Consider the following 12405-nt stretch of genomic DNA (forward strand, 5'->3'; position numbering starts at 1 on the left):
GATGAAAAATGAATAGGATGCCGCTATCTTCTTTTGACTTTGATGATGTTCTCCGTCAGTTGTCTCATTAGACAGAGGTGCAAAGATGGCACAGTCACACCAGGTCTCACAGGTCTGTTTTATCAGAGGTTCTAACTCAGTTTTGTCTTCTGGACATTTCCTGTCATACACGCTGTTAGTGACACAAGCTGGCAGTTGTGTGGAGGAAGTTATTACGTAGGTCATTTCAGGAATGCCTCAATACAGTACGTAAGCTAGTCTGTGTGTGTGCAGGTGAAGAGAGACGGAGGATGAACTCAGAGCAAACAGCTGTAGCTGCTGATGGTTGGAGCATAGAAGAAATTAGCAGTTAAGTTGTGACGTTTTAGTAAATGTTTCATGTTTCCTGACGCTGGTTTGTTTCTGTAAACAGAATGGTATTCATCATGTGTACAGGGATATGAATAACCTGAGTTCTCCATGCTCATGTAAACACCATATCCTAAATATGATTATAAGCCTCAAATACTGGATATTCATGTCCACACTTATTTGTGAATGTGCAGAGATCTTGGCTTCTGAAAATATAGATATGTAGATATTCCTTTATGTCAATTCCTAACTATGAACACAGGCCAAGCCTTTCTTTCTTTTTTTTAAATTCAATTCAAGCTTTTGTTATTTAAAAAAATATACTTTATATGTTCAGTTTAACTTTCAGAAGGAAAAGGAATTGTGCACTGTTTTGCAGTTTATACCTTTGAAATAATCATTCTTTCATTTGAAAAATTGTAAAGTATTGTGAACTCCGTATCGTGAATCCAACCCAATCGTGAGTCCAGTCAGTGTATCCTTACATCCCTACTGATCAGTCTCATGAGATTGTTTTGAAGCAAAAGCGTTTTTGGTCCAGCTGCAGTATGTTTTTTTCCTCAGGCATCTGGCCTGGTTAAAGACTGTCCAAACAAAATAAGATAATTAAGCAAAAGAAAAGCCAACGGTGTCTGTCTGAGCCCCCCCCCAATTCAGACCAGGTGTCTGGCAAAAAGCGGTGTCTGTACGGCCCTGCACCACACATTGCTACCTGGTCGGAAACACGTTAGCGGGGGCTATTACCAATTGCTTTTAATGGCTGTTAACTTTAGAGATAGCCAGCTCTAAATGTGTGTATTATCATTATTTTGGTTTATGAAACACCTGATACTTTTAACTTGCTGGTACAATGTCCTCTTCAGGTAAAATGGGAGTTATATTTGAGATTTTCCACAATGGCATGTTTGTTTTATAGGAAATAATCAGTGTTGCTTTCAATAACTCAAATTTTGTCTCAAGTGAGCTAAAAAAGATTTTAGTAATCAAACCTTAACTTTCTGTGTTTAATGATCAACTCTCAATGCAAAACCCTAACCTCCCCTATTGACACCAATACTTGTTCTTAATAAATGTTCCTATATGTATATGCAAGTGTATGTATGTGTTGAATATTAACATCTTGTTCATTCTAAGTTCACCAATCATCAACGGTGTCATCTAGTTTGGATGTTTTTATCTTTAATTTCTAATTTGTGATTTTCAAATGCTCTGACCTTCCTTCGCTGTCTGTATGGCCTGTTCACTGGAAACATGAAAACTCCAGGCAGAAACACGCAACCAGGACTTCTCTGGATCTTGTCCAAGACTCCTTCTTTCTCTCCTTCTGATGTTGTCTTGATGAGGCCATCTTTGTCCAGGATTCTGTGCCCCATTCTGCTGGTATAGTGAACCAAATCAAATGTTGGCCCATCAGAGTTCACACCTCTCCAGCTCCCACCTCCTTGCAATCTTTTAGTTCCTCTGGCTGCCATATCCTGAACACAAGCTCTTCAGTGTTCAAATCAACTGAATATCTGGTGGACATCCTCTCTGTTTCCTTTTTTTCAGGCCAGTAGTCAAAAAAGAAGTTGCTGTTTGGAGAGAGAACTTTCTGGAGAAGCAATGCTAGCTTTTTCCTTGTTTCAGTCTGTTTTCCCCAGTCACTGGTGTTGTGAAAACTGACATGCAGGTCCAGTCTCCCCTCCCCCTCATTGTCAGAGTCTTTCTGGGCTGTTGGAACAGGCATAGGGGCTTGATGGAGCCGACGACGGCCTGGAGACAGCATGAGGAGGCCCTGTGTTTTATCCCTAATCCCTGCTCCTCATCATTCATTCACTTCTTCCCTTTCTGTCACACATACTTATTTCTTTAATTTCTTGTCTTCCTATAACTGTTTGCTTTCCTCCATACTTCTCTTTTCATTCTTTATCCCAACCATCCATCTTTCCCTTCTCTCTGTCCCTTTCTCTCTCATCACTTTACCCTCTTCTCTATAAATGTACCTAAATATGTGCCTAATAAAAAACGAAAAAAAATAAACTCCCTTAGTCTAGTAATGCCAAAATGGAACTTCTCAACCACATTTACCCATTTATCTGCTATGAATTTAGCAGCGCCTGTAATAATTTTAACTTTCCCATTTTTCCATTGATTCACTGGGATGTGCTTTTACTTTCGATTGGCTTATTTCTCACTCAGACTATTTCACACATGCTGATCTTTCCATACGAACATGGTTAGATCTTATCACACATACACTAACTTTGGATAATCTTTCAGCCAGTTGGTTTGTACGACACCTTCGTTCCAAGCAACGCACCCTTTAATATCCAAACTGGATATTTAGACACTGAAAATGAGCCACCACAAAGTTTATTTTCCTTACCACATTCATACGCCCATTTTATTGTAGTTGGGAATCTCTACACATGTAAATTATATTTGCATTTCAAAAAATTCTACTCCTTTAAATAATAGATTCAGAAATCATTCATTTTCTCCTTAAATGCTTATGTATTTTCCAAAACACCTCTCTCATTTGTTAGGTTGCACCAACCTCTCACAACACATTATATTAATTTCTGTCCAGTTTAAGACATCACTTATATACCTTTAAGTGCATATATTTTTTTTTTTTCTTAATAAAACTAGTCTACAAAATAAAATTACAGAAAATATGAAGAAGGTCACGACCTCCAAAAGGGACTCATCGGACGTTGATATTCAACCCTACAGGAATTATAGAATATCAGACAGCAGACCACATAGGCTCTCGAACTGGCTACCTAGGTTACCACACCTTCTTCAGAGCCTCAAAATCACACAGAAAATGAAACTAGTCTTCAACACCACGAAGGACATATGAGGACGGTCACGACCTCCACAAAGGACTCATCGGACCTCATATTCATACTCACAGGAATTACAGAATATCTTAACAGTAGACCACACAAAGGTTCTCGAACTGTCGTCCTAGGTTTCACACACCTTCTTCTGAGCTTCAAAAACCCCACAGGTAAATGAAGCTTGTCAAAATTACACACGAGATATGATCTAAAAAACACTGTACTCACGTTTAAAATGGATGGAGCGTCCGCTGTCCAGCACCAGGCGGAATCCTGTCCTCCGTGGTGGAGCGGAATTTTTCCTTACCGGTTTAACCTTCAGTCAGGACTCAGGACTGATCAGCAGAGCGTCCATCCCATCCTCATCGCCAAATTGTGAAAGAAATTCTCTGGAGTCCTCAGTGTTTCTCAAATCATTTCTTTACTATATACTGTATGCATAACAGGAGAGACGTCCTACCAACAGCCGGGTCTCCAACAATCTCTGCCTCTATCCAAGTCACTTCAACATTTATACAGTTACATCAAAGCACCTTACAAACACAAAGACATCAAAGTAATAAAAACACACTACCCAATGTTTATGACCCCAGTGGATGTTATCAGTGTTTTACGACCACCAAATGTCACCATTTGCAAACCTTAATGAAAAAACATCTTAATTGTTGTTCTACAAAATGGTAATGAATTATACTGTATTTATTGCATTTTTTTTTTAAAGCTTACCATATGTGATTATATTAAGTATTATTTTTCAAACTTATACTATGTGATCATAATTGCAAAGTTAACAAAAAGTATGTTTTCTCTTTAGCAAACACAGCTACTCTTTCTTCTGAGGAGTGGCTTCCTTATCTATATACTAGACTGGCAAAGTCCGACCTAATAGCTTAAAACCTTCATATTAACCCTCTACTCAGTCATCCTTTGTTAATGTGTTGCTTTTCTTCGGTACTGCTTCTTTCGTGTAGCAAGTGGTTGTCCCACACAGATGCCTCACTGCTCACCAAGTCAGGATTATCTAGCATTTTGGCTTTGACCTTCCCAGGGACTCCTTCTAAGACAGCCTGAGGAAACCATGCTCTCTGCACACCCTCCTTTCCTGGATGATGACCTGTGTGTTTAACCCACGTGGCCTTGCATTTTTCAAGGTGCTCACAGGGCGAGACTGTAGCTGTCCATGGCAGGGACCGAACCCGGGTAGATGGTGGGAGTGGATATTTGTCCCTCAAAGCATCTCCGTTTGCTCTAATGACTGTGGACAGGCGCATATTATCTGAACGGGTGCCCTTTCCTGCCTTGCGTTCAATTTCCTCTCTGTCGTAATTACTCACACAACGTGCAAAAATAGCTCTCGAATCTCCCAAAGCCAGTGTCTGACCTGCAGTTAATCTATCCAATGCCTGCAGCCACAAAGCCCCACCCTCAGTAGGCAGCGGCATTTTTTCTATTATGGCGTTAATGTCCCCTAATAGGTAAGGCTTGTTTTTACGACCCTGTGAAGTTTCCAGCAACGGATAACAGCCTCCTACATCCCCTTCATCTAATGCATCGTCTGGGTCTACTGGGTCATGTTGTTTCTTCCGTCCGTTTAGTTTGTTAGCCTCAAGTCGGGCGTCATATCTTTGGCCGTGTGATTCGTCATGCTGCAGAGCTATTCTATCCAGTCTTTCCCCAAAATCTTCTATCTTTTTCTGTCAGCCCTGTGATTTATCCCGCTGCTAAGTCTTGCCTTCAAGTCTGCTATATAAGTACACGGACTTGTACTTATATAGCGCCTTTCTAGTCTGCTGACTACTCAAGGCGCTTTCACAGTGATTTCAAGGCTGAGAAACAAGCACCTACTGTCTGCTGAATACATGAAAATTACAATGAACACAGAATATAAATGTATAACACCTAATGTGATACTTTTAACCGCTACTCTTTAACCACTATAGCAATCAGCTGTTTTTTGGGACAATTTGGGGACGGTGGTGAAAAAAGTTAGTTTTAACCCCTGGTCTGAACCTTCCGTGCAGCGTTTCACTTGACAGAAGGCGAGCGAGATAGTGCGCGTACTGCTTAACCATCCTGCGCCAATGTGCACAGCTGATATCCAAAGTGTTAGATGTTTGTTGCAAAGTCTCCCAAATAAAAACAGCATCTCGCCTACAGAAAAATATGATGTCTCAATATTCTGTTTTTATTTGTTCAGTGTTGCGCTCGACATAAGAGCGAGCAGTGTGTGTACGGCTTAACTATATTGTGCCAACGTGCGCAGCTGGTTTTCAAAGTGTTTTAGCAGATAGACGTTTGTTGCAAAGTCTGAGACTTTCACACTAGCAGTGTGATTAAAAAGAACTAGAGTGATAAGATGTCCTGGTGAATGCTTGCTAAGTAGACTATAATAAATAATGAAATTTATTTTTCGGTTTGTGTATGCGCTATGCGCACCACTGTCAATATAATAGTACCAGCAAGAAATAATAAAACTCCTTTCACCCCTGCTCACACTGTTAATAGCCTTAGCCTAACAAGAACTGATTTGTCCACTTCAAAGTCCAACAGACTCCCACTGGGCTTAAATCAAATTACAACTTCAACGCTATATTATAAATATCTCTTCACAGTTGTCTCGTCATATCTCAGTTTAAACGCAGTGATTCCGTCTCTATTTGCTTCAAGTTGTGATTCAAGCTCTGTACTGTAGCACACGCTGGTGCAGTAGTGCCCTGCCAACCAATAGCGTGGATTCCAACATTGCAGACGGGCTCAGACCCCTCCCAAATTGTCACTTGTCTGCTCATTCTCAACAGGGGCTCTGCAAAAACAAGTAAAGTAACAGTCCCATTTTCCCCATTATACAATGGTTTTGAAATCAAGCGGCTGAAATCAGTGGGAAGCTTAATGATGTTGATGTCAGTCATGTGCCTGTGTAGGAACGTTAGTTCGTTAAGGCCGGTTAAAACCTAACGTTAGCTTTTTACTTCTGGTGATCACATTTAAGCTTCAAATATAATATAAAAAGGTATTCAAATGTGAAGATTGACTGAACAAAACGTTTAAGTCTCATAAACGTGAGTCACAGATCTTATTTTCTGACATAATCCGTTTTGGATTATGCGAACCAGCCGATGTTAAACTTCTATTTTGCCGTCAGCCCTGGCACACTTACTGCTCACAAATAATATGGGTGGAAATAACTATAATAATGTAAACAGTGAGTGACATTTTGTAGGGAACTGTTGTGGTCTGTGGGTGAAAGAGTTGTATGAGAAAGGTCAGGTGGACGTGGTTTTGTGCACTTAACGTTAGTTCAGTATTCAGTGGCTGGGCACTTCATGCAGGTGTTACGAGCGTGCACATTTCGGCTCTCGTACACGCACATGTAACGCAAAATTTTCGATCACCTGCCCGCCTCAGCTCAAATTTTGGCCAGAAAAAAAACCCTGATGTGATATGTCACAAGCTTACCTTAACATTTATGCTATTGCCATTGATACACTTGGTCTTTGTTATTGAATCCATCGGCCAGTCCTGTCCAGTCACGGCTGCTGCACATTGCAAACGGAATTCAAACAAAAGCAGCAGCAGCAGTTAACAATTATTTAGAGCAGCCATGTTGATGAATCCTCCATGAGAGGGATGCATCAATCAGCTGTTGAATCAATATTGGTCTTGATTATCATGGTTTAGGGATTTTGATCAAATGTCCTACTGACGTGACCTCAATTAAGTTTTCTGAGATTCAGTGACAGGTTATGTGATTACACTATGACCTCTCTGTAAGGACGAGCTAAACTTGTTTTTTGGATGACACTTTTCACATCTGTGTGTGTGAAAAAGCTGATAGTTTGGTGAATGCTCTGTGTGTGACTGCTAACTTTCTCCGTCCCTTTGCATGATGTTTGTGGTGCGCGCTCTAACCCCTGAGCAGGACAGCACTGATGCATTTGGAGACATCTGGACAGGGACCTACCAACCAGGTACTGCAAATTCACAAGTCCATCGCTATTTGCTGTTTTTTATTTTTGCTGTTATTTTGCTCTGCGATTGGTTAATAGATGTTTTACTTTTGTTTCTATGTATTTATTCTGAATACATTTAACAATTAAGAGTAGCACAAGTCACAGACTATATATGCAGGAGGTAGTCAAGAGTTTTACAAGAGTTTGGGTAAGGAAATGTGTATTTTGGGGTTCCTTAAACGCATATTATCCAAAGTAATGCTTCCATGCGGTTTACATGCTGTTTCATTCCCAGTTATACTTTCTCTTACAATAGACACTGCAGATGGACAAACTACCTCACCGCAGCCCCCACCATTTACATTACCCAGAACCTTAGACCAAATGTCCTCATCCACCTGCCCTTCCCAAAGCCCTTCCTCTGGCCAGCCCTAAATTCTGGATCACTCTCAGTCTGCCCCGGCTGCCTTGGAGCAGGGCGATGCCCGGACCAACCTAACCTTCAGGAGCTTCCTCAACCATCATCGTCAGCGGGGGATTCGTGATTCCACACCTCATTGGGTCCACTCTCAACCTCTGCCTGTCCATAGCAACTCCAAAGTCCCCTTTGTACCCAGTCCCTCAACAGACGTCCTCCGTACATGTAGCCCTTCTGTGGAGGTGACTACAGAATCCCAGTATCCAGGGGGTGAGTTACAGCCTGGCCCCACAGAGGGGCATACCGAATCAGATGAGGTGATGAACAGCCCAATGCACCTCCATCCAGAGGAACCTTCCCCCATCCAACCCATGGAGCAAGAGGCGAGTCTGACTCTGCTGATGCCACAGAAGCCTGTCCAAGTGCTCCTAGCCAACCAGACTCTGTTGAAATGGAGTCCCTCGCTGTCTCGCAGGGTGTGGTGTCCTCTGAAAGGGAACAGTCTAAAGAGCACTGCTCCAGCACCGACGGTATCCGGTCGCTGGCGGCCACTCTGATGGAGCTTCATGAGCTGCTGGTGTCCAACAACCATGCTCAGTCCCCAAAACCGCAGCACGTCCTGCTCCCCCTCACATCCATTCACATAGGAAACCGACGAAGTGGCCCCCGAGCCACGCAACCCAATGTCAGAAAACACCCAGCATACCCCCTCTGCTGCCATCGGAAGAGGAACCATCTAAGGGCGCACTCACACTGTCCGTCCGTACCGTGCCCATGCTTTAGGGTACTTGTCCCCCCCTCCCTCTCCCCCCGCCGGCCAGGCCCGTTTGCACTCACACTGCCTGGGCCTCGCGCGAATGCTTCTTCTCTGCCTTTACGTCATCACGCCATAACACGTCACACGCATTGATTGACGTCATTGCGATGCGTCGCTTTGTTTACAAATCTTTCCATAGACCTCAGAGTTTTTGCGCGTCTTGTCCAACTTTTTTGGAATGTTTTTTTCTGACCAAATCTGCAGTAAAGACTCCACCTCCGCATCACACCAACGTGAACCTTCGCCGCCATTGTTTTAAATGTCCGCGCATGGTCTGTCCTTCTTTTTTCTATGTCGAACAGGCGCACATAAAATGACGTCAGAACCGCCATAGGCTTCGTGCTCGTGCTCTACAAAAGCCCACCTCTCCCAAACGGACCGTGGCCTCACATTGGTCAGACGAACTAGACTTTAACCGTGAAACTTGTTTGGGCACAGTACGGATGGACAGTGTGAGTGCGCCCTAAGTGTCCTGTGCCTGACCTCTCTGGCCAGGATGAGCATCCGGGCGGGAATACAGCAGAGACTTTGGAGGCACAAGGACCACCGCAGTTTCCGGATGGCTCAGGGGAGAGGGGGGCACATAGATGTGGGCAAAATTAAGCAAATAGCATCAGCACTTTCAGCCTGAGCCAGAGGTTCCTGCAAGGGACATTGAGTTCAGGGAACCTCCCGAGGGGCAGCAGGGGAGAGGAGTCGCCGACGGACGAGCCTCTGGCACCAACACCCTTGGCCTCCAGACTGAGCATACTTTTCTCCGTCCTCTGTCAATGGCAGTGGGCTCACCTGATGAAGTCTCAAGCACCTCGCCCCCCTCTTCCCCTCCTCTTGTTCAGGCTCCCCAGCTTACATCTTCACCCCCCTTTATCCCTTTATAGAACAATTTCCAGCTGAGCACATCCAGAGATTCCAGGCATTCCACAAGGTTGTGGAGCTCGCTCTGCTGGCACTACTAGCTGGCTAGCAGTATCTCTGTGCCCACCTAAACTAATTTCTGGTCATACGAGAACCCAGACTCTCAACTAAGCATCAGTCTTATTTATATCTTGTTACTGAACCAGATGTCTCAGTCCCTTTTAAGCAGGAAGCACTTATAAACCCAGGGAAATGTCTCTTGGTTTTGTTGTACAGAATATCTAAGAACAAACAAGACAACTGGTAACACTTTTCTGGATATTGCAGATATGTGAGGTGTGTTTGTATGCAGATGTTTTGGGTGGCAACCCATTTCATTGGTTTTTAGAGATTAGGTATGTATGATTTTCCTCTCTTTTTGTCGTACAACATTGACACATTAAATGCCCAATGTATGCTTGATTCTTTAACCATTTAACGTTATTATAATTTGTTGTTTAAATTGTGAAGCAACAATAAAAATACATTTAAAAATCGAGTAGCATTAATCCTACTTCCTTGTTCCAGAACTCTTGTCTGATGAGTTTATTAGATTATTCAGCAAAAATACAGATATTTAAAGTAATTTGCTGATGAATAACCACACCTTGTGACCCAATGACGGAGAAGCTACATTGTGAGAACAATTTTGATCAAGTTTACAATTTTTTTTTCCAGATAAATGGAAGCCTAGCTTTATCCACGGCCAGTATCACACTGAAATATCAAGTGAGCCACAAGTGCGTTGACGTATGATCATAGACAGCATTTTTTAAATTCAGTATGTTTATTACATAAGGTACCTCCTACTGTATCTATTATTTTCCACACTTTGAAACCTTTGCCATGTGTAAAATACAAAACTTTGTAGCTCCTGTTCAGAAAGTCTTTATTTTGTGTCAAATCATCATAGTGTGTGTGTTCATACCTTAAAAACACCCATTTTCATTTTGTCAATCTGTTAGAATATTGCCATATCAGTACAGTACATCATATATGGATGATTTTAATGGCTTTGTTTGAGTCAAATACAAACAATGTTCAGGGAGATTGAATTATCTACTTTTATCTTGTATGAAGTTTTAAATTGAAAATGAAATCAAACAAGTATTTGTACACTGGTACAGTGGTACTTGTAAGTAAATGCAGTGTGATTAGGGTGCATTTTATAATATATTGTGTGTGTTTGTGTGTATATATATACACTCAACAAAAATATAAACGCAACACTTTTGTTTTCTCTCCCATTTTTCATGAGATGGACTTAAAGATCTAAAATTTGTACCAGATACACAATATTACCCTTTCTCTCAAACATTGTTCACAAATCTGTCTAAATGTGTGATAGTGAGCACTTCTGCTTTGCTGAGATAATCCATCCCACCTCACAGGTGTGCCACATCCAGATGCTGATCTGACATCATGATTAGTGCACAGGTGTGCCTTAGACTGTCCACAATAAAAGGCCACCCTGAAATGTACAGTACATTTTTTTGCTTTATTGGGGGTCTGGGGACTCAGAACCAGTCAGTATCTGGTGTGACCACCATTTGCCTCATGCAGTGCAACACATCTCCTTCGCATAGAATTTATCAGATTGTCAATTGTGGCCTGTGGAATATTGGTCCACTTCTCTTCAATGGCTGTGCGAAGGTGCTGGATATTAGTGGGAACTGGTACACGCTGTTGTATACGCCGGTCAAGAGCATCCCAAACATGCTCAATGGGTGACATGTCCGGTGAGTATGCTGGCCATGCAAGAACTGGGACATTTTCAGCTTCCAAGAATTGTGTACAGATCCTTGCAACATGGGGCCGTGCATTATCTTGCTGAAACATGAGGTGATGTTCATGGATGTATGGCACAACAATGGGCCTCAGGATCTCATCACAGTATCTCTGCATTCAGAATGCCATCAATAAAATGCACCTGTGTTCTTCGTCCATAACAGATGCCTGCCCATACCATAACCCCACCACCACGGGCCACTCAATCCACAACATTGACATCAACAAAGCGCTCACCCACATGACGCCACACACGCTGTCTGCCATCTGCCCTGAACAATGTAAACCGAGATTCATCCGGGAAGAGAACACCTCTCAAACGTGCCAGACGGCATCGAATGTGAGCATTTGCCCACTCAAGTCTGTTACGGCGACGAGCTGGAGTCAGGTCAAGACCCCGATGAGGACGACAAGCATGCAGTTGAGCTTCCCTGAGACGGTTTCTGACAGTTTGTGCAGAAATTGTTTGGTTATGCAAACCAATTGTTTCAGCAGCTGTCTCAGTGGCTGGTCTCAGACGATCTTGGAGGTGAACCTGCTGGATGTGGAGGTCCTGGGCTGGTGTGGTTACACGTGGTCTGCGGTTGTGAGGCCGGTTGGATGTACTGCCATATTCTCTGAAACGCCTTTGGAGACGGCTTATGGTGGAGAAATGAACATTCAATGCACAAGCAGCAGATCTGGTTGACATTCCTGCTGTCAGCATGCCAATTGCACGCTCCCTCAATGCTTGTGGCATCTGTGGCATTTTGCTGTGAGACAAAACTGCACATTCATCATGATGAGTGGCACACTCATCATGATGAGGTGGGATGGATTATCTCAGCAAAGCAGAAGTGCTCACTATCACACATTTAGACAGATTTGTGAAAAATGTTTGAAAGAAATGGTTATATTGTGTATCTAGAATGAATTTTAGATCTTTAAGTCCATCTCTTGAAAAATGGGAGCAAAAAACAAAAGTGTTGCGTTTATATTTTTGTTGAGTGTATATATATATATATAGATATATATATATACACACACACACACAATATGTGCCACACGGGGGGCCAGGGTCGATTCCCACTAAGAGCGTAACTAACAGCATCCAGTGTGGGTCCATTGGCAAGACCCTTAATGCTATACTGCCCACCTCATGCCATGTTGAGAGACAACAAACGCAATAAGATGCCGGCTCAGACGACCCGGCCAAACAAGGTCTGCGTCAGGTGCCGAGGAACCAGGGCAACTTCATGAGAAATGGGCTACTGGAAAAAGGCGAAAATGGGTGAGATGCTAGAACAAGGCTCTGTGGGAATGCTACTACTCAAGTAACCCTGGGCAGAGATGGTACATGAAGAGAATGTGGGCTGAATGGTT

General features: G+C 42.8%; 1 protein-coding gene across 1 annotated transcript in view; it reads left to right on the forward strand.

The window, feature by feature from the left end:
• The window catches only part of LOC310966165 (protein DDI1 homolog 2-like), a 41279-nt gene extending 31620 nt beyond the window's left edge, over nucleotides 1-9659 (forward strand). The window contains exons 9-10 of the mRNA XM_083940008.1: nucleotides 7096-7144; nucleotides 7443-9659. Coding sequence (XP_083796134.1) covers nucleotides 7096-7106 — 11 coding nt within the window. The 3' untranslated portion in view covers nucleotides 7107-7144; nucleotides 7443-9659. The remainder of the gene's footprint in view (nucleotides 1-7095; nucleotides 7145-7442) is intronic.
• Nucleotides 9660-12405: the final 2746 nt, after the last annotated feature.

The sequence above is a fragment of the Echiichthys vipera genome (assembly GCF_963691815.1).
Source record: "Echiichthys vipera genome assembly, chromosome: Y".
Classification (NCBI taxonomy): Eukaryota; Metazoa; Chordata; class Actinopteri; order Perciformes; family Trachinidae; genus Echiichthys; species Echiichthys vipera.